The 25429-nt window shown below is 38.0% G+C and overlaps 2 protein-coding genes across 5 annotated transcripts in view; both read right to left on the minus strand.

The window, feature by feature from the left end:
• Window positions 1-498: 498 nt before the first annotated feature.
• Sirt6 (sirtuin 6) lies at window positions 499-2715 on the minus strand. Its single transcript, XM_089867721.1, has 7 exons — window positions 2406-2715; window positions 1883-2265; window positions 1621-1748; window positions 1300-1542; window positions 1062-1235; window positions 877-1000; window positions 499-791 (listed from the first exon to the last, which is right to left on the minus strand). The coding sequence occupies exons 2-7, from the start codon at window positions 1946-1948 to the stop codon at window positions 525-527; spliced, it is 1002 nt and encodes a 333-aa protein (XP_089723847.1). The 5' UTR covers window positions 1949-2265; window positions 2406-2715; the 3' UTR covers window positions 499-524.
• A 203-nt stretch (window positions 2716-2918) lies between these two features.
• Window positions 2919-25429, minus strand: part of nolo (ADAMTS-like no long nerve cord) — a 36433-nt gene continuing 13922 nt past the window's right edge. The window contains exons 1-19 of one of the 4 annotated variants that reach the window (XM_089867730.1): window positions 13746-13853; window positions 11810-11920; window positions 10008-10181; window positions 9190-9450; window positions 8741-8885; window positions 8551-8680; window positions 8290-8491; window positions 8075-8231; window positions 7918-8017; window positions 7717-7847; window positions 7462-7656; window positions 7052-7392; window positions 6662-6984; window positions 6381-6598; window positions 5598-6298; window positions 5362-5514; window positions 5091-5273; window positions 4875-5022; window positions 2919-4764 (exon numbers count right to left, since the gene is read on the minus strand). In XM_089867730.1, coding sequence (XP_089723856.1) covers window positions 4655-4764; window positions 4875-5022; window positions 5091-5273; window positions 5362-5514; window positions 5598-6298; window positions 6381-6598; window positions 6662-6984; window positions 7052-7392; window positions 7462-7656; window positions 7717-7847; window positions 7918-8017; window positions 8075-8231; window positions 8290-8491; window positions 8551-8680; window positions 8741-8885; window positions 9190-9450; window positions 10008-10181; window positions 11810-11920; window positions 13746-13766 — 3804 coding nt within the window. In that variant the 5' untranslated portion in view covers window positions 13767-13853 and the 3' untranslated portion in view covers window positions 2919-4654. Of the gene's footprint in view, window positions 4765-4874; window positions 5023-5090; window positions 5274-5361; window positions 5515-5597; window positions 6299-6380; window positions 6599-6661; window positions 6985-7051; window positions 7393-7461; window positions 7657-7716; window positions 7848-7917; window positions 8018-8074; window positions 8232-8289; window positions 8492-8550; window positions 8681-8740; window positions 8886-9189; window positions 9451-10007; window positions 10182-11809; window positions 11921-13745; window positions 13854-25429 lie in introns of those variants that run through there. The other 3 variants (XM_089867729.1, XM_089867728.1, XM_089867731.1) reach the window with 3 other exon arrangements.

Below are 25429 nucleotides of genomic sequence, written 5' to 3' on the forward strand. Positions count from 1 at the left end.
AATTCGGAAGTGGACTCGGTTTTAGAGCATTTTTAATATATTTACCAACCTTTTTCGTGGCCGAATTTTAAATGAGAAATCAAGTAAGTTTTAAGTTATATTTTGAGACCAATTTCATAATTTTCCGTCCGTTATTTGACGAGTAATCAACATTCAAAGTTAGGGTTGTTTTAAAAAAATCGGCCACGAAAAAGGTCGGTAAATATATTAAAATGCTCTAAAACCGAGTCCACTTCCGAATTTTTTTTTTACCATAGAAAAAGCATTAGGACTCGGTGGAAAACTGGGTTGGTAGCGCACCTAACGGCGAAAGTCGGAACTAGGGGCGATTTTGCTAGTCGTTTTTTAACATGGGGCTCGGGTAAAGCTGGCAGGCCTTCTACCACCGGTAATCTAAGTTGGCCATGCTTCCGGTTCAAGGTCATTAACTTCTATAGGAAGTAAATATTGGCGGGATTTTCAAGAGTGATTTAGGCGCAAAAGAATAAACAAACAAACTCAAGTGATAAAATAATAATAATAATTTATTTATCTTCCAGTTTTATTTTCTTTAATTCAGAATATTCATTTTCTTTTACTTTTACCTTTTTTAATTTTTTTGTTTTCACTTTTTCTAATTGACATTTATTTAAATAAGCTAAAGATTTAGTTCTTTTAAATTCAACGGGGAAATTAAATTTAGTGGGGTCATTATCAGGGTTATAACATTCTACTTTGATTCCTAGTAATTCCGTTAGTTTCTCCATCACATAATCAACTTCAGCATGAATGACCAAATCAGCTTGACCATCCTGTTTAAAATAATTGAATAAATTTAATTAAGTTAATTATACAATTTTTTTCAAAAAAAAAAAATAAAAATAAAAATTTATTTACATATTTTGTTTTTTGTAAATTACAAATCACAATTTTTCCACCATTTTTCTTGGTCAATAAAGGAAGTTTTCCACTAGGGTTTATTTGAAGAGTTGTTCCCAAACAAATTGATAAATCCGCTTGACTATTTTAAAATTAAATATTAAGTTAATGATATGGAATTAAACAAATTAATAAAAGAATACCTCGAGTGAAGTTCAGCCAATTCAAGGTCATCTATTGGTAATTCACCTTCCCAATCAAGAATGGTATCATAAAGTTTACCTCTACAAGACCTTTTGGTAGCTTTAGGTAATGGACATTGTACACCTGTACATTTTTGACCAACAGTTTTTGAAGGGCTATTTCTAATATATAATCTGAAAAAAAAAAAGGTTTGGATCATTCATGACATTTTATTACATGTAAAACATCAAACCTTACCTATCACAAATTTGGCATTTGTCTACAAACATATTACCATGAAGCTCAGACAGTTTCTCAAATGGAAATCCAGATTTTACGCTCAGTCCATCTACATTTTGATTTACTACGTAATGAAGTAGATTATTTTGTTCCAGAGCAACTAATGTCATATGAGTGAAAGTAGGTATTGCATCATCAAAAGACACATTCATTTTAGGTTTTTCTCCATTTTTTTCCAATGTCCAAACTCCTTTTGGACCTCTGCATATTGAAAGGTATTAACTAGTGTCTAATTACGTAATTAGAACATATTTCGACTTTTGAGATTGATTTAATTACCTAAAATCTGGAATTCCAGCTGAAGTTGAAATGCCAGCACCGGTATGAAACACAACATGATTACTTTCTTTTATAAGTTCGCTTAATCTTGTAACTTTTGTAATTACATCTTCAGAGCTGTCTCGAATCTAAATTAAATGAATTTAATAATATAATAATAGATTTCAAATTTTCAAGGCAATTACCTAGTCTTAATTAAAAACAAACAATATATACTGTCAAAACATAAGCCAAGGCTTAAAATGTTAATTTATTATCTTACTTCTGGTAGTCCACAAACACCCTTATCGCGGTACTCAGAGAGTCCTTCCGCATAGTTACATGACATTGCAACAATTACACTTTATTTAACTAAACAACAGCGCAGGAACACCGCAAATATTTACCAAAATACAGAAAAACCATCAAGTAAATGGTAAGTAAACAATGGTTGTTGTTGTTGTCTTCTGCTGCAAAATTCTCATTGCCTTATTCCATGGAGTAATTTAACTGGAGGAGAAATAATATACCCTTAAAAGTGCAATTAGGAAACAGCATGAAGCGGTTTTTGACCTTCTAGTGACGTCACGCCCGGAAGCCGCGACCTCTGGATTTGTTTTTATTTAATGGCCGCCATGTTGTATGTGAATTATTGGTAAAAAGCACCTTATAAATATAGTGGAAGACATGGCAAATCAACAAATTAATTTCGATAAATCAGATTATTTAGAAACTTTAGCCGAAACAACTAAAAAAGGTATAGGCCTATAGAAAAAATTTCATTGGTTAATTATGAGGATCCTTACTGTAAAAATACGGTAAATTGGAGCCAAGGCTTAAATGATTACCCGGCCATAACGTCCCAAAAGTTGATAAATCCAAGGTTTTTTTACCTTGATTTCTTATTATTCTTGGAATTCTAAAGAATTTCTCACGACTTTCAGCAACAGCTTTGCTTTTACACTCAAAAACGCAACAGTATAGCACCATCTTTCGAGAGTTCAATGTATTTTTGTAGAGGGCGACACATACAATATGGCGGCCGATTCAAAATTCAAATCGGGCGGTAAAAAATTACAAACCGGTGACGTCACTGAATTGTTCGTGCTGTTTCCCTATACGTTGCAGTTAAGTCTCCTATAGTACTGCTCCATGGTGTCTAGCAGCCTGGGGAAATTTGCGGCAAAAGGTTATGACACTTCTGCACAGTCGCGCGCAATTATTCAAACTCTTATTCCTAGCGTGCTTTCGTGTTTTCTGATGAAAAATGCTAAGAAACTTGCTTGGAAACTATTTAAATTAGATAAGAACCATCAAAATTCACATTAACACTTTATTTTTATCACAACAAAGTGTTCTTACATAATATTACAACACAAATAAAGTGTATCGGTAGGAACATCGATTTTAATTTCTCAGCCTACCAAGAGTCCTAATCGCGATCAGCTCTTTCCTTTAGTTTTGTTTTCTCATTATTTCTAAAAACACTTAACACGAAAAGTTCTATAAGAAAGACGATTATTACGCAAAAATGTCTTATTAGGGTCTAACGAGGCTCCGATGATAATTAATAAAAAAGATTTTTCATTTTTTTTTTTAAATTACGCGGAGTTAAATATTCTAGGACAAGTTCGGTGGAAAAAAAATGTCTTAAAAATGAGTGAAAAATTATCGCGTGGAATGTTGAGAGATATTTTAGTAATCCGTCTCTATCGTATAATTAATTGGCGCTAGAACAGACCTTCGGGTCTAGTTTAGTTTCGAAACCGCGCTATGGACTTTTTTCATTGAAACATTGACGTTTTTCGCGATATTTTTTTATCGTACAAAAAGAATTTACACGCTACTCTTTGACATACGAAATCTTTTGTATTCTTAGAACGGGCCAAGAAGGAACCAACGTTATTGCTTTTAGACTTTATTAAATGACGAACTTCCCGTGATTCCGAAAATGTCTATTTTTATTTATAATTATAAATTGCCAAGTAAAATAGCCGGAGGAGTGTTAAACTCGCTGTTTGATGGCAATATTAAAACGTGCGGGGAAAACGAATAGTGGGGTGTGCCACGCGTGAACAAAGACGCCTCTTTTCACTATCATCTATCTCTAGACCATTTAGGGTCTTTACGAAGATTGGGCAGACATCATTTCGGTACCTTCGACTCGCGGACTAAAGAGATAATTTAATATTTCTCATCGTTTACTCTAAATTTAAAACTTCATTCTGGGTCGTACCTTCTGATATGTTATAAAAGAAATTAGTTAAGAAATGCCCAAAAATTATGACTGATAATATTTAACACGAGGGAAGGATCTAGGAAAAATTGAAAAATCACACGCGGACGGCCGAGAAAAAATGCTAAAACGATTCAAAGGCAACGATTCGTCGTCGTAAAATGGGAATGATTTCTTATTTTAGATATTTTTCGTTTCATCCTCCGAGAATGATTAAAATTAATTTTAACAAGACGGGAAGCTTCATGTAAGAGTGTCTTTTTGACAAAGCTGGGAAAAAGATGTGATAAAAACAAAATAATTTGAACCTTTGGTTCGATCGAGAAAGGATGGTATTTAAATGGCGATTTTTTTTGAGATCTTGCACAACCTTATTACTTACTTTAATTATTTTACAATTTAAATCCGGAAAACAAAATTTTTCGAACCAGGTTATACTCTGTACTTGGCAGTGTGGTCTTAAATCCGGTTCGTAAAACATTCCTTTGAACGCAAAATTCGGGAGTATTTTATCCTTAGTGTAAAACAAAACCGTACAATTATAGAATGTTAGTCAATAACACACCGTACAGTCTCAACAGGAATGAGGGGAATAATTGGGGGTGGAAATGACTCTCAGTTTTGGTTCCTTTCCTTTCCAAAAATTAAGGGCAATCGGGACGAATCGTTTGCGGATTGTCTTGCATTTTCAGTTTTTGTTCGACGCGCAAGTCACCAAGTGGAATGTTTCGAGTTTATTATTTTCTTTTTTGCTCGTGCTCGAGTAAATGTGAAATTAAATTGTTCGGGCGCGTTTAGTTTTTTTGTTTTTTTTTTACGTTAAGTTCCTCTACACGACTCGCAGCATTGCTGTCTGTAATTGGACATCCGACACATGAGTCCTTTGGCCACGTTGCAGAATTGAGACCTATCTTCGCACAAATCTTCCACTATACACATTTGAAGCGGTATAATATTTGGTAAATGATAATTGTCTCGGTGTCCTTACGAATCCGTTAAACAATTCTACGTGTTAAATGATTTATGCTTTCGTAAATACCTTTATGACACGGTGGGCTGTTACAAGGCTTGGTGACGGCAGGACGGGGCTCGTTCCGGCAAGAGTTTCCAGCTGGTCTCTTGGTGCCGTACCAGACACACTGAAGTATGCGCGACTGGAATCCGTTAGCGCCACAACTAACTGAACACTGCGCGGAAAATTATTTTATATTGATTCGAAATAGAAGAGGAAATTGTAATTGCGCAAAAAACTTACGTCGGACCAATCTCCAACAATCCACGTTCCCTTGCACTGCTCGTTAAAGCACTCCCTCTCTCTATCCAATCGTTCCAACGCGTCGCAATATTGGTCATCGACGATAGTCTGGTTGGGTAGTTGGCAAAAGACTTTTCGTTCTTGGGAGGATGTTCTATGTGCGAAGCAGTTAGAAACGGAACACTAGAGTGTGCGAAAAGAAACGGATGTAAGGATGGGTTATTATCACACGACTTCAAAGTAAAGAGTTCGGGCGCTCCGTAAAACCTACCAGCCCCCAAGGGCCGGCACCCCATGTAGGGCACTGGCCGAACCCGCATTTTTGTTTCGTGGGTGGAACTGCTAAACCCGCGTCTTCGCAGAGATTACGGTCAACCGGTTTCGAAACGTTCCTTAGCTTTACTAAACACTGAATCGATCTTTCCTGCGGACGTCAAGGCTATTTTGTAGAATGTTTCGGTACTAGACCGGGATTAACGGTTTTCTTTAAATGGCGCGTATAATTACCTGGAAGCCTCCACCGCAGAGCCTAGAACACTTCGACCAGTCCGTCGTCACCCAGTCAAACTCCAAATTCTCCGCCTTCCCTTTGCCTAGAACTTCGCTGTTGATACCGTGCTCAGTCGGAAATCTCCTGCTGGGACCCCTTATGTTTTCTTCTTCAACGTCCTCGGTTGGTGCGGGCTTTTTCTGACCACCGAGGGAACTTTTGATGTTGATCAGAAGGCGTTCTATCTTCGGCAGAGAGTGTTGACTAGACGCTCCAGATCTCGCTGGTTCGTCGTGCTCGGTGAAAGTTTCCTCCACGTGAGGCGAACCGGCGTTAAGTTCTCCACTGTCCTGGTCTCTGTAGAGCGTCCCACCGTGTTGATATTCAAACGTGTCAAGAGTTTCTGGATCTTCGCGAATCGGGTTATCGGGTTCTGTACTAACGGGACGTGAGGGAGCTGCCGATTTAGCGTCATAGTCCAAAGACTTCTCTCGATGCTCTTTATCTTCGTAATATCCTCCTCTTAAACCGTACTTCTCATCACTATTCGTGTCTAAAGCGTTCTGATGTTTGGTCGGCGAAGGGCGATCCTTTGTGAAGGTATAATGGCTTCGATTTGGATCTCTGAATTTGTCCTTATACTGTTTTGTGTTTTCCCGGTGGTATTCGTGACTGTAATCGGGTTCCTCAATCGTTTTGAATACTGGGTTGTTAGATACTTGCGAGGATAAACATCAATATGGACTTATAATTGATGAAAACAACGGGTTTTATTTTTTAAAACAACGGATAGTAAATACCGATAATTCCTTTGGGTCTTTCCACTGTTCTGTCTTCCTCGGATAAACCGTATCCTACTGGTAGATTTTTGACGTTGATGGTGATATCAGCTCGCGATTTTCCAACAATGCAACTGTAAGTGCCGCTACTTCCGAACGATATTTTTCGAATTCTTAAAGTACCTTTTCTCGTAATTCGATACTTGTTGGTTGACTCTATCGGATAATTGTTTTTCAGCCTAGCGAAATATTAAATACTGGTTATTATTGAAGAACTTAATATAGTATGGCAGTAGACTGACCATGAAATTCGAGTTTTGTTTCCTCTTCTACTTGGACATCGAATTTTGACGTTGGTTCCTTTATAAACGATAGCTCGGCCACCAACTTTGAGGGAGACTTTGGTTTGTGGTTCTCTCTGAACATAGACATTTGGAGAAACGTAAATGTCCGGTTTTCCGCTGTATATATTATTAACACAAGGTTTTCTGTTGCACGGTTTGGTGGACTTTGGTCTTCTTTTAGTACAACTGGAAGGTGGTAATGTCATAACTGTTCCCAGAATCGTTTCTTTTTGACAATGTATTTTTCTAGTTTTAACTCCTCCGCCGCAGCTCTTGGAGCACTGCGATTGATCCACATTTAATTTAAAATATTCTCATATAAACCAGGTTTTGCCAATACACAATTACCTTACTCCAGGGCTCTGAGTGCCAACGCGAAGGACACTCGATACGGTTGCAAGATTGCGTTGTAATGGGTGCGGGTTGAGGACAGTATCGGTTATGAACCACCAGCGTGTTCAGAGAACCTCTCGTCATTTCGTGAATGCATTGAATCTCTCTGGTTTGAATTCCGTTGCCGCAATATTTTGAGCAAGGTGAAAAGTCGGAGACGTTCCATCTGGGAGGACAGGGTCTATCGTTGCACGTTTCAGTGATGGCGTCCGGTTTTTTCGAGATATCGCACAAGTAAGGATTGACTTTAGCTTGATCGTGATCTCGAACACACTTTACGATAGATTCGCGGTGACCTTTAATGACAACCATTTTTACGGTAAGTATTCAAGTAAAACGCTACTAAAGGAGTAAAAATTAAAAACCTCCTAGGCAAGCTTTAGAACAAGGCGTAAATTCGCTGGAACTCCAAGAGTAGGTAACTTCGATCCCTACACTGTTTTTGTGCCCCAATTTGGGAATCTTGATACCCGTTTTTGGAATTTCATTGCTCTTTGTTTCTTTCTGATCCATGGAACAAGGTCTTAGGGAACATCGCTCAATCACAGCCGGTTTGGGTCCTAAGAAACGTAAAATTCGTTGAGATACAAGACTAATAATTTTCGAAAACGTGAAATTACCAGCGCAGTTGTGTTCTGGTATCGGAGCTAGGGTCTTTGAAAACTTGAGAAAGATCTTGCATTCAACCTTTCGCTTCCGGATACCTTCCCCGCACGTGACACTACAAGGTCCCCACTCGTCGGCCCTAAATCTAGAAAACAATCGCAGTCATTGCCGGATTTGTTCCGTTTCCTATTTAGTCGTAATATACTCTTAGGTACTCTGGTTCCGCCGATTCCATAGGCTTGGCCACTAGCCGCTGGGTATATGGACGACCGACGTACGATGGCGGCGCGTCTTCTTGAGGCGTCTTCACCATATCTAAACAAAAGGGGATGTAGTAAATTTAAATTGATTTAAAATCTACTTTGGTCACACCTGCAGACTGAAGTTCCTCAGTACACGTTGTTGATAGTACACAAGGTTGCTTCGTCAAGGGCATTGTTGTGGGATTGCACTCTTCGCTTGTCATGCCTTTACTGTCACGACAGACGACGGTCCGCGTTTGGTAACCAGTCCCGCAAGATTTAGAACACTACAAAATTTCGTTAATTTCTCGTTTTGTTATGATTTCCTATGAACGATGTTCTTACTGGAGTCCAAGAACCTTCGAACCATATCGGACATTCATTTGTACCACAAGGTCTCTCTTTGGCAGGTTTCTGACGAGGACAATGGTGATCGCTAACGCGAACTTTGGTACCGTTGGTACCTCCCTGAGTACAATACACCAACCGCATTTGTCTCCCACCACCGCACGATTGTGTGCAAGGTCCCCAAGCCTCAGTTACCCACCTAATTTAAAATTATACTTTAAACAATTCAAAGAGTTAGACCAAAGAGGGAAGTCTTACTGGGCTGGACATTTGAAAGTGTTACACTCCCTAACCCTCGCTTGCGGTCGAAGAGAATGGTCGCACAGCCTTTCGTCCACTTCTTCATCTACGTCTTTGTCGACGCAAACGGGACGTGACATTTGGTAACCTAGTTGGAAAGCGAATTAGTGAAGGACTGATGTCTTGTCAGAAAGACTAGGTAGCTCACCTCCGCCACAACTGACTGAACACGGAGAAAATTGAGATTCTCCCCAGCTGTAAACTGGAACGCGACAAGATGAACCATCTCCTCCACAAATACCGCAATCATCGATTCTCTTAGTGGAATCCAACTGAAGATCACATCCGACAGACTAAACAATACAGATTTTGAACAAAAAACGTTAATTATAACTTGGTTCGTGAAATCAAATAGAATGAGGAAAATAATTATATCTTCGTGAAAGAAGACATTTTAATTCTTGGAAATGGACTCTGATAATGTTAATTTAAAGCACTTGAAATCGCTACTCAATGACGTTACTAATCTTATTAAATTGTAACCTTTACTTTGGGTTAAATGACTGAAGAGCAAAATTTAACTTAATTAGGGCAGCTTCTTAAGCGCGATATTTGTTTTCCCCATAATACCTAATCCTAGTAACACTGTTTTATCACCTTATTGAAGGCGATAGTGCCGGAACCTACCAAACAGTTGCCCGCCACGCACATATCGAGGGCACCGTCTCGGCACCGGGTTCCGTCTTGGACCTTGGGAGCCAACTTTGCCACGAATTTGTAAGTTGTCGATTGGCAGGTCAGGCTGCAAGGGTCCTCCGGGTCGTAAAACGGCGTCCATTCGTAATAAGTGCCACGGTAAGGGATATTGTTGTAGGCCATGCATTGCGTCGCTCGAAAGTCCACTACGTCCGGACAGGGCTGAAATAAATCAAGAGGTTATTACGTTGGTTAGTGAATAAGAAGTTCAAAGACCCGTCGAGTAAAAAGACCGAACTTGGTTTAAAATTATACCGAAACAATTGACCGTAAGGAAGGTACGCTAGCCTACAACATCAAGAGTCTCGAAAGCCAATCTCTATACTGACTCGGAGTTGTAGAGTCTAGTATAGGTATCGGGTTCGTGCCTAAAAGCGCGTATCGACAATCCATACGGATTCGATTCAAAAATTCACTCCAAGATGCGTTTAAGCGGAAGAAGACGAGTAACCGAAAACATATTTCTGAAAAGGGTCGAAAGATTGGCTTTTCGAGGTTTCCCCTGATTTTTTTCTTTCGTCCCTTACTGACGATACAAGAGGTTTGTTTCTTGAGAAAAAAAATCGTAAAAAATATTTGTGGTTTTCTTCCGCGCCAATGAACATTGAAAAGATAAAATATACCGAATAAAAAGGAATTTCAAATGAAACCCAGTTTCAAACAACGAGGAAAAATATCTAAATTTCTATTGTACGGATACAATGAAGACGTAATAATACCTGCATGTTACAAATTCGGTATTTAACCGAAGCCCCTTTACATCCTGTTTTGCGATCGCACTTCCTGAGTTGCGTTGTCACTCCTCCGTCGCAACTTCGGGAACAGACACTCCATTGGCTCCATTCTGCCCAACCATCCGTTTCCGCCGGAGGATTCAAGATTTTATTCTCAGCCTAAATTGAAATAAAACCGAGCGAAATAATTAAAACAGAAAGCTAAGAAAAAAGAAGATCGAGCAATTAATATTTCTTCAAAGTTTCTTGGAAGATAAAAACCTATTTTACCGACAAAAACTAAATTAAAATATCAGTTCGCTTGACATGATATAATTGAAAGGCATAAACCCCTAAAGGAAGTTAAATTCCCAAATTTTGTGGTGGAAAAGTTGAATTTTATTTTTTCTTTCTCTAATATAGTCACTGTCATGTTACTGAGATGTGGACGCCAAGAAAATTGGAAAGAAAAAAAAAATTGTAGAATTGTTCGAGCAGATCAAAAGTAGATTTGTTTTGCACTATTGATATTTAAGGAACTGGTGGTGTCGAAGAATTCCCCTGTAAGATCTGGTATCCCCCGAAGGCGCGTTTTCAATATACCGGTAATTGAAGTGTCAAAGACAGGTGGACTTGTAGGACAAGACTTTTCAATTAAATGCCAGCAGAGAAAACGTACCTGAGGGCCATTTTACCACTTGATTTTTTTTAAATAGTAGATTTTCTAGAATTTAGAAGCATTTCTGTGTAAGTTTGCATTTCAACTATAGCTATCTTTCCGATAATAAGGTAAAATATCTGTAGGTGTGAATAACCGATTTCTAAACGATGAAATATCAAAATTAAATAGAGGATAATGTTTACTGACAAAATGCGAGGGTTAAGTTCAATTTGCGATCGCTTGTGTCACTTCACAGCAAGATCACTGTGCCCAAGGCGGAATTCCACATAATAGAATACGCCTTTCATCTACTATTGATTTATTTGAAAACTAAAGAAAAATGTTAATTGTTTTCGAATAATACTCTCTAGAAAGAAATGTCAATAATTATGACAATTTCGCGCAAACGGATTAAGTGGAAAAGAGCTTAAAGCATTATTTCCCCGTTCTCTATTTTCTATTTCCATTACTGTCGCCTTTACCGTGGTGGAATAGGTCAATCCAATCGGTAACGGAAAACAAAGGTACGTACGGAGAGGGACCCGTAAAGTTCCAATAGATAAAAAGGCTTAAGAGCTAATTGAGAAAACCTTCACGGGATTAATTAAAGGGGGAGGTAAGGCAAGCGCCACAGTTACTGTATACCCTATACTTAACTAGAAGGGAATCCATTTCCAAATCGATTAAATGAAAAAAAAAAGGAAAAGAATCTTCGCCAGCTGAATCTCTTTTCAGAATAAAAGATTAGCTTACTGATAGCCCGGATTCTATTTTTTATAAGTTACTTAGAACTTAAAATAAGTGGATATTTGTAAGGAGAAACAAGAAGTTTCTAGTGATTGTTTGTAAAAACTGGCTCTATTAGGACCACATCCTATTAATCACTTAGCATCAGCTAAACTTACTTCATTGTGTGAGAATATTTCGAGATTTTTCAGAATTATAGACGTTTAAATAACAAACTCAAAAGTAGACAGCCCACTTTTGTGGTATGTATAATCTACCCGAGAGCTGATGTGAAAGTAAACTTAAGTTTTAATAAAATTGGCAATTTTTATCTCTAAGATTTATAGATAAGTTAAATTGAACATAAATTTTCATTTACGCCTATAAAAAAATCGCAATATGATTAATTAAATTAACTTACGTTTGAAGAAGGAACGAGACCATCTTCATTGTTTATCCTCCTTTGGGTACTGGTACTGTTAACTCCGGACAATGTCTCTTCCAGGGCAAAAATACCCAAAGCCCGAAGAGACTGCAATGATTGAGAAAAAAGAAAACCGAAGTTAATTAAACAACAGTTTAATCGTCGATAAAATTTAGCGAAAGCCTAGATTAACCTTGGCTTTCTTATTCATTACCTAGCGTTCATCACCTAAAGTATAAAAATCAACTCAACTTCAAGCGTTTATGCGAAATTTTACGACTTAATTTAATTTCCTTAAGTGTTACGAACTTTACTTAAGAAATTCATTATGATAATATAAAATACGTAGAACAAGTATCAAGTTTTTGTCTTTAAGGTTTGGTCTTCAGATTTTGAATCTGAACCCTCGAGTCGATGGAAGAAATTGCTTGGTACATTTTTATGAGAGGTCGTGAATATCCCATCAAACGTTTTTTTTTATCCCCCAAAAACAAGAGTGTAATTGAAATTTAATGGGCCCTTTGAGAGACGAAAAAGGTAGGAAAACTCTGTCACTCTCGAGTTATTCACTGCATTACACCCGGGCTTATTTTATTGAAGAGAGACTATTTTGATTTTGTACGAGAGTTGTTCTCTGGTAACCCCTAAAACGCATTACAAGTCCCATCAAAAGAAATAAAACGATATAATGTGATTCTACAATAATTCATCTCGAGTCTGAGTCAAGATGATGGGGCTGCAGAGTGAGACACTCAATGGTACCTACCCCGACAAAGAATGGTTTAAAAAGAAAGAAATTAAATGTCTAGGACGACTTTTTGGATCACGAGAGTCTGGGAAATGGAGGGTAAGAATAAAAAATGGGATGAAAACCTTCGTTTTCGGCTGGTCATAAGGATTTGTAAGGATCAAAATCAGACAGAAAAAGTAAAAGAATGGGCGACTTTTTTCTATAGTAGTTGGTGCAGAATGTAAAGAAAAATTAAAAGGGGTTGGACGAGTCACGGTCGGTCTTTTCCTTTTCTCTTTTATTAATATTCGGACTTAAATGGAGCGCGAAGAGTAAGTAGAAAGAGAAAGATTTTCGCCACTCGCCCACGTTCTCTTCTTTAATCATTCGGACCAATGATGCTGTAGAGTAACGATCACAATTTTGGTTGTGTAGTCCAAACGTCCATAGTACCTTAAGTTCGTAAGATATGTTCCATAAGTTTGTTACTGGTTACTGAGAGCTTGTCATGAAGTGACGTAGGTCATAGATTTGAGGTAAAGCGACGCCTGGTGAGGCGCTGTCAAAGCCTTAGTACAGACTAAATAGGAAGATGGACTGCAAACCGAGTGTTGTCAATTCTCGTTTGTCGTTCTCGAACTAGCTCTCAGTAAGTCTCTAGCTTTACGAAGCGCAGGAAGCGTCATACTTATGGAACGTATCTTATAAACTTATGATAGTACTGATACCCTTACTTCTTATTAGAATCAAGTACGCACTCACTTCGAAGTTGATTACCGGTTTTAAAAGCCCCTACACTATGACTTATCCATTAATGCTTGAATTTTTCTCTTTCCCAAAAGTCTCCTTTTGTGAGCGATTCTTCAAAATGGTTTCCCATCATATTTCTAAGGTTTTCATGGATCTATTTTGGGTCGGTTTTTTTTGTTTCCATTGGAGAAAATTATCTTAGTCCGGTTGTCGGACTAACAACGAACAAGAATTTTGATTTTATTACTCTTCACATTCGATAAAAATCTATCCAAATTCTTTTATTAATGAACGCGCACGTAATTATTGCTATATGTTTATAACCACTTGGAAATGGCGCTCTTTTGTCCAATCATATATCAAAAGGTTGAAATTTGTTACAAGGCAATCAGCATTAGTCTTTTGGTTAAGAAACCCACGCTACACCTTTGACCTTTAGTGATTCTATTAGACCACCAAAGGGTCGAACGACATACGTCGTCGATCTTAAAGTGATGGAGTAGTCACTCCATCCATGTAAGAAAAATTTGAAGACCAGAGATGTTTTTAAAAACCTCAATCGTAAATTTTAAGGAAACAGTAGAACCCTTCAGGTCACGTGACAGCCTGATTAAAATATTTTTTAAACTACGCTTTTATCTGATGTTGGAAAATAATATGCTTGTAACAAATTAGATTAAAATTTGAGAGAATGAGAATATACCCCAAACAGAGCCCTGAGTGTTTAAAGTCCGCATTTCTTTTATCAAAGGTTTGTTAAAAGTGAACAACATTCGAAAGCATCTTTGGGATTCCAAACAAAAGTTTTATCGCGATTTATCGAATTAGCGCGTGCTAAAGTTCAAGAGTGAGTCGGCAATTTTCTCCTCAATTCGAAGAAACACAGAGGGAGAGAAACGCGGGAAGTTTACGTGAAAACAATAAATACGAAAAATGGTCTTCCGGACCTCCTTGGGCGGTTCATTAGGATCTATTTCGGAGATGATAAGGTTAAGTCTAAGCTAACCCTGACTCGAGCCGTCCGTATCTCACGAGTCAGCGAATGTCAGAGAAAGCTATAATACAACAAGCTCTATCATCTTTTTTAACTTCCCGTAGAGACAATCCGGCTCTTATTGATTTATATCGCCTCTGGACAATCCCGCCTGAGCACCCAACCGAACTTACACCTCTTAAAGAGGTTGTTCCCCCCTCAAGTTGCGGGAAAACATCTTAATTTTCCAAAAGCAAAACACCCTTGGAGAATTTCAAAAAAAAAAATGTATTCGGGGGAGAAATGTAAGGGAGGTATAAAAGCTCATGAAGAAAATTGCGTATGCCCTTTGGTCACGCTCTCAAAAGAACGAGAACGCTTATTTACTTTAGAAAACAACTAAAACAATAGAACAGGGAGGGTGGAATACCCGTGACTTGCCCCCTTTATTATCAGGGTTGCCAGATCGGCGGGATTTTGAGATGGTTGGGCGGGATTGTTTTTATGGGAAAATGTAAAAAATGACTGAACTTGCACAAAGGCCATTAGACAAACGTAGAACTTTCTCATAGAGCGGATGTTTAAAAAAAAAGGACATTGTACCTTGATATTTTGGCGGGAACACTAGGTTTTGGGCGATTGAGAGAAGTAATTTGGTTACATCTAGGAGTAAACTCTGGCAACCCTGCTATTTACAAAACAAAGCTGTTGGGTGTAGGTATGGAAAATCGAGTTATTCTTAAGATTTACGGGTGTCTTTATAAAGGATAATAATAAAGAAAGAAAAGAAAGTGGAAAATGAAAAGAAGTGATCGTTTCGCTTCGCCCGCGACTGGCCGCGTATCCAATTGCATCATTAATTGAGAGTGAAACGTCGCTAGAGGTGAACAATCTCCAACACAGACGTGAGGATTTTCCGTTCGAGGGTTTTATACCCTGCGCGCAAGCTCGCAGACTAGACGACGATGTCGGAGTGACGCGACTAGTCACTCGTTCCTTCAGCTTTCTGATCTTTGTCTCTATCTCTCGCCTCTCACCCTTAAAGGATGCGAGGGATGAAGAGACGATCCGACAAGGGACAAGACACTCCTTCAAATCCATAACATCTTAAGATTTAATCTTCATATCTTTCCAATTCGTCCATCTTTCAAATCACGTTTAATCTTGTCAAATTTTCCGATTACCCATTCGATGAGAATACTTATATCACCGTACGCGTTGACTCGAGTATCAGACCCCTCGTGATTCAATGAAGATCGAGGATGGGAGAAGAAGGGAAATTTGGTAATCGACCAAGTGGAGAGAGCATGCAGAAAGGATAGGTTGAAGATGGGGTGAGGGAAACGAGATAGATCTAGCTCACTCATCCTAATAACTAATATCGTCACTAGCCGTTCCCCTCCTCCCGTAAACAAGTCAACGATACATTTAATTACGGAACTACCGCTCGGTTGCGCTATACTCTTGTTTGTCTTTTAAGTCCAACCAAGATCGTGTTCCAGGCTTCCTAGCTAGCTATAGCCTCGGAAACATTAATTCCGAATAACGGATTCATTACGAATTCGGCATACCCCCTTTTCCCACCATCACGGCCGCCAAATTTGATACAATACCCCATCTTTAATAAGAGCCTAATTCATGCAAACAGCTTTAGAATAAACCTCATTGTATTTCACGTAACAGTTAGTGTACATCGCTATTGTGGCTTTGTGGGTCAATATCAAGGTTCGTAGCCATTGGGTTAAACTAAAGTATTAATAGTTTAAAGCTTTGTTCTTAACTTGAAGAACAACTTTCATCAAAATCGAAATCGTTACACTGATTATTGCGGAGTAATTTTACTGTTTTTTTTTGGAATGTAGAAACCTATTTCGATAGAGCTGGAAAAAAAATGCCCTTTAACCAACGCTCTAAAAAAGAGGTTTTCATTTCTATACCTCCATTTAGACGAGGGGGAGGAATTGGCTTGACGAATCACGACTTGCTTGGACTAATGCGTCGACTAAGGGGGTATATTCCACGCGGTATAAAGAAAAGAAAAGGTTAGAGACGCTTTGGCGATATAAAATGGGTATTTTGGTCCATCTCAGGGATGAGGAGAACTTACTTATATTCCATTCATGTACGAAGCGTGAATAGAGAGGAAGTGTAAGCTGATGTAGTGGCTAATAGTGCCGGTATAAGGGACTATCACTTGTCCTAACCTTTGGGTCCAATTCACTAGGGCAGCCTGGACGGATTTACGGAGAAAAGAGAATGAGAAGAAGAAAGAAGATGGGAAAAAATCTTTTCGGAGAGATGTTGGTGTTCCTCCGGCTCGCTCTCTGATTTATCGGTACCCGGCGCGAAAGTGGGACGAACATCAACGACATCTATGTAAAAGGGGCTGTCGAAGGGTGGTTAAAGTCGGCCCCTTTGCCGCCCCAGTCGCGATAGAAGGCCCCATACGACCGGTATGCTCGGTACCCTAGTCATTTGTCAGCGAAAGGAGAAACTAGCCGCGTGGCGCGAGTTTTAGGAAACTAACTCGGTTATTTTATACCCACCAGTCCACCATCCACCTTTAGTTTACCCCCGGACTCCGAGACTGATACCAGTCAGGTTTTACTCAACCCTGGAGTCATCCGTCGCCCCCCGAATGGGTGGAGAAAGAGATGAAAAACCTATAGTATAGCTCGGAAATCATTCTTGACCAAGACATTCTCTAATACTCTTAGTGACCAGCAACCCTGGACGGCGGGAAAAAAATCGTCGGGTTAAAATGTATGGGGTACATTGAAGAATTGGATAAAGAAGATGGGGATGAGAAAGAAAGAGAAATGAGAGGCCGGGGTTGACGTTAAGGATAACTCCTAGTTTGGTACCACCACCAGCAAACTGACAAAGGCGAGAAACTTAACTTAGGGAGGGCTGGATCGGAAAAAGAACAAAAGAAACATTAAGAATTGACCCTGTTCCTCAACAACCATCCAAAATCTCGCGCATAAGGATGGAGTTGGGTTCTTTAACAGGGTATGGCAGCCAATTCCAAGGCTTGACCCCTTCGCTCTTAAGTCTTTGACCTCGGATTGTCCTAAATGTTTTTCTCCCTTGAGCTATGGCTACATAGACGCGTAGTTCTTCTAGAATCTAGATTGACCTCTGCTCCCCTCCATCACTTACCATAAACACTTACCGTATTCCGGACATCTCTAGATCTCTCTAGATGGCAAATACTCTTCGCCCATTCGATATTGGGAGCCAAAATAAATCCTTCACTCACCCTTTAATATTATTGTTCCAATAGATTTGCACTCATCTTTCTCCAAAAGCCCCAAAAAAACCTTATATTTCATCATGATTTTAGAATTTTCACTATATTAGATTGAGAGGGAAGGACATATATAGTAGGCCAAATTCATTTCATATTTATGTATTTTCTTCCCTTTCATAAACTTGACAAAAATATAAAATACTTTTGCTTTTCGTACCGTCCATTTCAACGCAAGTTTGCAACACTTGTAACGGTACTCTTCAACGTTTCTTCAATAAACTTTAGACCCAACTAAATCTATCAGCAACGTTCGTCGGTATTGGTTACTAAGAATGGAATGAAGTTTCCAAAACCTCAAACTCCAGTCCGTTTTTCTTTCATTTTAAAAGTATCCTCAAATTGAAGGGAATAGGAAGAGAGAACGGAGGGAAAAATATCGTCATAAAAAGGATGGAACATATAGAAACAGTATAAAAATGGCCAGGGATACTCTATGTCGAAAAAGGGTATAAACAAAGTACTTCTTTTTCTTTAAAAGTGGGTGAAATATTTTTACTACTACACCACCTCTTCGAATCACTATAAGAAACGATAAGAAATTGAAACCTCGCAACCGAATGGTCACCTCCTTCTTGTTAATACATAGAGAGTCTGTGAATGTCCGAAACCAAAGATACGGAATTCAACGTCTTTATATTGAATATCATAAATTGAACAAACTATATCGGGTGTTATTTTTCGACAGACCTTATGTCCGATTTTTATTTGCACCAATCTGCGGCCCCCATATCTTCTATTAGGATCATAGAATACCAAGGAAAGAAAAAAATGGACGGGATAGTCTTCGGGGAGGTTGCGTTTTCTCCTGGTTAACTCGCAACAAAGTTTTTATCAGGGGAACATTACCATTCTTCAAAAAACAAAATTTATAAAAGAAAAACTTGAAAAACATTTTCTCCCATACAAGAGCATTACTTATACCCTTTAAAAAATAAAGAAATTTCTTTCTCTTTTGGGTTAAATTTTCAGAGATACCAACCCACCAAAACCAAAGAACGAATGGTAGCCAAAAAAATAATACAAAAAAAAAAAAAAAATTATATTTGCCCGGACCTAGATTTCGTATAGAGTTTGCGATATGTATTTTCTTCTTTATTTTTTTGTATACTTTTATTTTTCTCTTACAACTATACGAGAGTTCATAATACGAGAACTGACCCTCGATTTCTTTCGCTTGGACAGTACTTTGGATAGATGCCAAATATTGCCAGTTGTAAATCGTCCCCAAGTTCGCTCTCCCCCCAGAAAAACCTTTTCTTTTTCTTAGTTTTCCAGCTTCTATATACGGACCGCCGCTTTTTCGTGTTCTCATTTTGCCCAACAGCCTCCCTGAGATTGGAATATTCCTCTATAGAAAAAGGGGACACACATAGACACAGGGTTACACAATGTTGGGTGGAATCGGCGGGCGGGGGGAGGGGGTGAATTCGCGGGTTAAAATAGTTTAGAGGGCATAGGATAGAACGATCGACCCCAAAAGTGAATCAAGACAGAAGAAGGAAAAGATCCAGGAATGGGAATGAAAAGTTGGTCTGGAATTCTATAACGGGGTAAACCAGGACGGCCCATCTTTCAAACCATTTGGTTTTTAGTTTAAGGAAATTGAGAAATCAATTATAAATAATTCAAACGGATGTATTTGGGTTAAGAAATTTATAATTTAATGCCATGGACTCCGAAAATATGAATTTCTATTTGGAAAATTTAGTACAATGTTTTGAATGCAATGTCTAAATCCTCAGTTCAATCAAGGGAGTTCAAAACCACTATAACCAATTGTTATTGGCCTCAAATAGCAAAACTGGGGCCTCGAGTCTATTTTAAAATATGGGTAACTAATCTTGAACGTAATCTATGAACAATTCTAGGCCATAAAGGTACGCTTAACTTACTTAATACTTTTGTAAGAAGTACACGTTAAAAGTTGGAATGTGACATGGGAGTTTAGGTACATTGGTACAAAAAGGGATTTCCGACATCTTTAATGACTAACTTTTCTTCCTGGTTTTATATAATGACATTAAGGCCTATTTCACCACGAGTTTTCAGGACGCTAAGCCTCGGTTAAATCTAAACGTAAACGCAATGGTTTTTGGATAATCTTATATCCATAAAGACCAGCAAAACCAAAGAGTGAGGAGGAAAAAGAGTAAAAGAAAAATAGAGAGAGGAGAGAAGGAGTCGGGCAATAGGGAGTTTTATGAATGCTAGTCACGAGTACGTACGCGCCTACTCGAATGTTTATAGCGTTTTCTCCTTTTCGTCGTTAACACTACGTTTAATGTTTCTTTTTCTTTCGCGTTACTCCCGGGCTAAACTCGGGGTAATGTTTTCTCTACCCATAACTCTCCACGCTTAAACGGTTTTCTAGAGACGCGAGCCCTATGCCAAAATTCTCCAGAATAGCTAGCGCTAGCAAACAAAAGATTATTCCCCGCTTACAGTCCGATAATTTCAATTTTATAACAGAAAATTATTAAATTAAATTTTTTTCTTCCTCTTGAAGTTTAAAGTCGAAAACGAAAAGCTTTTAACCGAGAAAGACGAAAAATCCATTCTTTAAATTGAAATCATTATGTTTAAATTACGCAAAGAAACTTTGTTTCGAAAGAATTTTCCAAAAATACGGTTCTTAAGTAGCAGCGTAAAGCATTTTCGCGTTTTAGCATACATTGGTGCTTTCCGTATGAAACGCTTTAAAGGGGCTCATAGAAAATACATTAGATCGTTTCAGCCTGTAAGTTGGCTTCTCTCAAAATTGGATTAAATCGGATGAAAAACACGCATTAGCACCGGAATACATTAAAATATAATATTTAATAGAATTAACACGCCTAAATTACGTCATCACGTTCATTTCTATTCCATTTTTTACTCCTAACTCTTTGAATTCAGGTCCATGAAGAGTTCGAAATATTTGTTTACAAACTTAAACGCCAAGTTGAAGTTCTGCGTGTGGATGTAGTTACACATCTTCGACTCAACATGCTCTATTCATCTTTTTCTGTATCCAAAGCAATACTATGCATCAGGGAAAAAATAGACTGCCCGAGGATGAGGCGTAAAAAGTTGATGGTTCGGTTAACGCAGGAAAAAAGAAAAAAAATGGTGGAGCTAGCTGGTAGAGCACCTATAGCTCCAACATCGGAAGCTTCATCCGGTAGGATCTAGTTTGCCTAGCTAGAAATTTCCTCTGTTTACCAAACGCGGGGGAATGTCTGAAAGTAAGCGAGACTCAGTTGAAAGGTCATTGAATATAGCCCAAGAGGGCCAATCTGCGGCGGACCCCAAACGATCCTTCAGTTTTTTCCGTAGAGTACGTCATTCCTTCATTCTCGCCCAGAAGTTCCACCCCTCCATTGAACCCTTTAAAGGCATACTTAAAATCATCAAAGTACTTACAAATTGGGAACGATTTACAAAAAAAAATTATACTTAATTCAATTAAACTATATTTCCATATTTTTTGATGACAAAGAAATTGGAAAATCAGAGCGTTGCCATAATTTAAAGATAAGCCTTAATGAAACTAGTGATGAACAAAATACTTCTCAGTTGGAGCGTTTGAGTATTTCTTTAAACGTCATTGTAGTACTATAGAGTTAGTCCGTGCTCCTCGATCTATATAGAGTGTTCAACTGTTCATGTCTCGAGTATAATGTCTTTTATAGTCCATAACGGTAGCTAGTGAAGCTTGGAATCTTTACCGTACATATGATTCCGCGCTAGAGTTTCGCGCCAAGAGAGAGGGAGAGAAGGAGAGGAAGAGAAAAGAGAAGAGAACTTGCCCTCCCAAGAGCGAGAGGATGATGACATATTTGCGTGCAACGTGGACTACACCGATTATGGGGTTTAGAGAAAAGAATTGTAAACTAGGAGAGAAAAGAAGAGAGGTTCACTATTCAGGCATATATAGTTTTAGGGTTAAGGGAGATAAAGAACTAAACAGAGGCTAACGCCGAAAAATTGATGATATCTAGCTCGCTTCTTAAAACATTCTTCTCCAATCCTTCAAAGCCTCACGCACCCACTCAACTTCTTCTTTCTAAGTTTACAATAAGCTGAAAGTTAAGACATTTCTACATTTCATACAACTGACTCTAGATGACCATGGGAAGGAAGAGGAGACCGTGTTGCATCCTAAGTCTGAAATTACGTTTCTATACTTTCAAAAATTTGGATCCCACATCTCGTTAAAGTTTAATGGATTAATTTCGCTCGGTTTAAATGATTCTACATAGAACTATATTCCCCCTTTTAGAAGATAAATTTTACACACGTTGTTAAATTCACGTCGTAGTAAGTTACGGTTACTAATTAGACAACGACGTTGTCATAAATTTATACGCTGAAATAAGTAATAACTGACTCTATTTGCGCTCAAAATTGCTACAATTATAAGCTTGACTTTGTTGCGCTTCTTAACGTGGGAGGAATGAATGGAGAACAAGATTCAGTATTAAGGATTGTAAACGAATAAGGCAGACAGAGATGTCGGCTTAAACTCAACAAAGAGAATTATTTCAAAATGCTTTTTAACACGTCTTTCTCCACATAATACTTCCAATCTAAACCTAATGTTTTTGGGATAAATTTCTGGGAATCACGGGAAATGAAATATTAGACACCTGGGTTTATACTCCTCGTTCCATAATTCTCTCTGATTAAACCTTAGTAAAATTTTATAGATGACTACTCCAACGTCAATGAAAGTGTGACAGAAAAGAAATAGCCAACAATTTTTTACTAATCCTAATTTAATTTAAATCTCCCTTAAGGACATTCTTGTACATATACCCATTGTACATATACCCATTGTACATATACCCAATATCCGCGGGCTCTTAAAACCAGCCTATCGCGATAGATACAACGTAGCTGAATCCCAACTGGCTTCACAGCTTCACACTTAGGAAAATCAGCCACAAGGTTAACTTTATTTCGCAATGTGAAAACAAGAGGGGCCACCGCCGGGATAGATAAACAATAGATTAGTGTTAAAAGCAAATTTCCGGACACGAGGGCGCCTGGACTCTTTAAGCGAGTGGCTACGGATGAATAGCGTAAAATATTCAATTAACGGCGTTATTTCCGAAAAGGCGAGAGCGAGAGAGAGAGAGGAGCTCGCTAAGACTTAAGAAAAGCACGCTAAAAAGAAAAAAAGACATAATACACGAAGAGTTTGCTTTTAATTTAACCTAATGACTCGAACGATGTCATCAACGATGTCCTACAAGACTCGCTGCTGCTTTTATATCTAACTAGATGTGTCTCACTTCCGCGTTATTAAAAGCTAGATTGGTCTTCATTTAAAAACTGACTAATTGTTAAATCATTCATTTGTCATAAATGCCTTGAAAACCATCACCGAAAGAGGAAACGCGTGTTTTGAGACTTAAGTCTCCTTTAAGAAATGAATAATGTCTAGTCATACATACGCATCCTCTGACATATTCTAAAAGAAGATTAGGGGGAATGGAAATCGTAAAAGTTAAGCACCAACTGCAGTACTGGCCTACTTTTAAAACAACCATAAATTTAGCCGCTACCAAATTTAAGTTCATAGGTCAATCGTGGAGTGGCTAAAGCGGGCTAAGCTAAAGTGTCCCGAGAGCGATAGCTCTAGAATCTGGCAATGTATTCCTATATGTTGTAGGTCTTACTTCCTAACCTTTCACTCTATTACCTCTTGGACAGTGAATAGACTAAATACTAGTACCACTGATATTGGTCCACGCCTATTTCAAAAATAATAAGAAAAAAAAATAAACCAAAAACAAAATGGCGCTGACGGGAAAAAGGAAATCCCGTTGTTTTCCTCTATTAATCTTTTCTAGTGTCTCGTTTTAAGTGAAGCAATCGTTTCTACAATTTTGTTTTACCAAAAAGAGACTAAAGAAACCTCGGCGAAGTTTTAAATCCAGGGTTTGTATATAGGAAATAAAATTCGAAAGAAAAAAAAAACCTTCACGATTTCTTGGCCCATCACCCTTGAAGCGGATTAGGAAAAAGTTTATTTTTATTATATTTCTCTTACTTTAACATCCGATTCACGAATTATTCTTATTTTTTGGATTGAATTTTCAGTTCTTTTCCCAGCGCTATTTCTGTCCTTCAGTTTATTTTATTTGTTTTTTAGGTTTCTAACAACGAAAACAAAACAGGATTCTCCGGCTATATATTGATTAATAAGATTTCAGCGCCTATTTGTCAGGAATTTGTTGTATGTTCGTACGTATCCAGCACGATTCATTTATATATAGCCAAACTTTTATCTACTTCCATATTTCACGTATTTGTTTCCCCGAGTTTTCCCTCTCCAAGGCTTTAAAGATTTGTCTAAGTCTAAAAGGTCAAACGGGCTTAAGACATTTATTTGAACAAGCCGATTTTCAGCGTATAGTTTTGTTTTCTTAGCTCCGCTTTTGACCTCTTTATTTTAAAATGGGACGGTTTAATTAAAGTTGTTCTAAAACGTATAGTATATCTTAAGAATCAATTGCAAACGCAGCTAGGACAAATTTTAAGTACTGTACCTTTCAGGGATGTCATATTTTTTTCTATGCCAGACTTATGAGAAACACTGTGTATTTAAATAGAGAAAAAAATAAATAAACTGTACTTCAAAATAATTTAAAATTAATGGGCGACTAAAAACATATTTATCTTTATCTTTACGGAAGCTTAATCTTTTCTAACGTCACTATGATTTTACATGGCGTATTTAAGCGCGGTATTTTTTAACGATTATCAATTACCCCTAAAAAACCCTACGAAGACAGACACCCAAACAAAAATTACCCTTTAAGTTGAATAACATTGAAAAATTAGGCTTTAGAAAAATGGATGAAAAATAAATAAGAAAAAAATACAAAAACGTCGCGTGTCACAAGAAGCGCGGGATGATACGTCATAAGATAAACGTTTTATCTCTAAAGGTTTTTTAGTCTAAACTCTGTAGGATGTAGAGGGAGAGAAAGAGAGCCTATGGAGAGTATAGTGTTGTTATCGGTCCCTTCCGCTAGTCGCGAAAGATTTTGGATAGGAGAAACGCAAAAATAAAGAAAAATATCGGACACTTTCGGAAAGTGGTTAATCCATCAGAAATCTGTCGCCACCTGACACCTGGCATCGAAAAGGAAAGAAAAAAAAATATCCTAGCTCTTTTCTCCTTTCTTCTTTCGTTCCTAATCCTTTAGGTTAAGTTAAAGAAATAATAAATGTCGTTAATTTATGCCCTAAAGTTTAAAAAGCTTTTATTTTAATGGTTCGAACTAACCACCTCCAAACTGACCTATTATTATTTTTATTATCATAAGTTTAAAAGATATGTTCCATAAGTATGACACTACACATACTTCGTAATGCTACTTACACAAAACCACTACACGTAAGATCGTTCAATTTTGGGAAGTGAAGAATCAATTTTATTTTCTGATTAGGCTTAGCTCGTACAAGGCCTAGTTTCTATGAAAATATTTCTAAGGCTAAAACATAAACGGACGTCTGGTATCATAAAGTTTACAAACTAGTTTTGTTTTTCCAAACTTTGAAACCATCTTTGAAGGATATGAATCGGAACCAAGACCTGTTATTATCCGAATTACATTATTATTATTATACAATCCCCCTCTTGTCTGATATAATGTCCAATTGCCACCCATCCACCTACGACTTCGTTTCCGGCGAGAAATAGTAAGGCAGAGAGTTAGAGGGGATATTCATTGCCTATATAGACTCAAGAAGCCAAGGCATATTTATGTAAGATCACGTTCGAATTGGAAACAGACGGTAGAACGCTCTTTCTTCCATCACCTAAGCCTAACTCGTTGGACCGCGAGATTTTGAACT

The sequence above is a fragment of the Phalangium opilio genome, unplaced genomic scaffold, assembly GCF_054372755.1.
Source record: "Phalangium opilio isolate 3A_F unplaced genomic scaffold, DU_Popi_V2 ptg000024l_1, whole genome shotgun sequence".
NCBI classification, from domain to species: Eukaryota; Metazoa; Arthropoda; class Arachnida; order Opiliones; family Phalangiidae; genus Phalangium; species Phalangium opilio.

What these genes read in the sequence shown, in the direction of transcription:
- Sirt6 (XM_089867721.1), bottom strand. Translation starts at nt 1,948, where the DNA reads ATGTCATGTAACTATGCGGAAGGACTCTCTGAGTACCGCGATAAGGGT. An exon ending in GTGTTTGTGGACTACCAGAA is followed by an intron (nt 1,749 to 1,882) that starts GTAAGATAATAA and finishes CATTTAATTTAG; the next exon opens with ATTCGAGACAGCTCTGAAGA. An exon ending in AAATGCCAAATTTGTGATAG is followed by an intron (nt 1,236 to 1,299) that starts GTAAGGTTTGAT and finishes TTTTTTTTTCAG; the next exon opens with ATTATATATTAGAAATAGCC.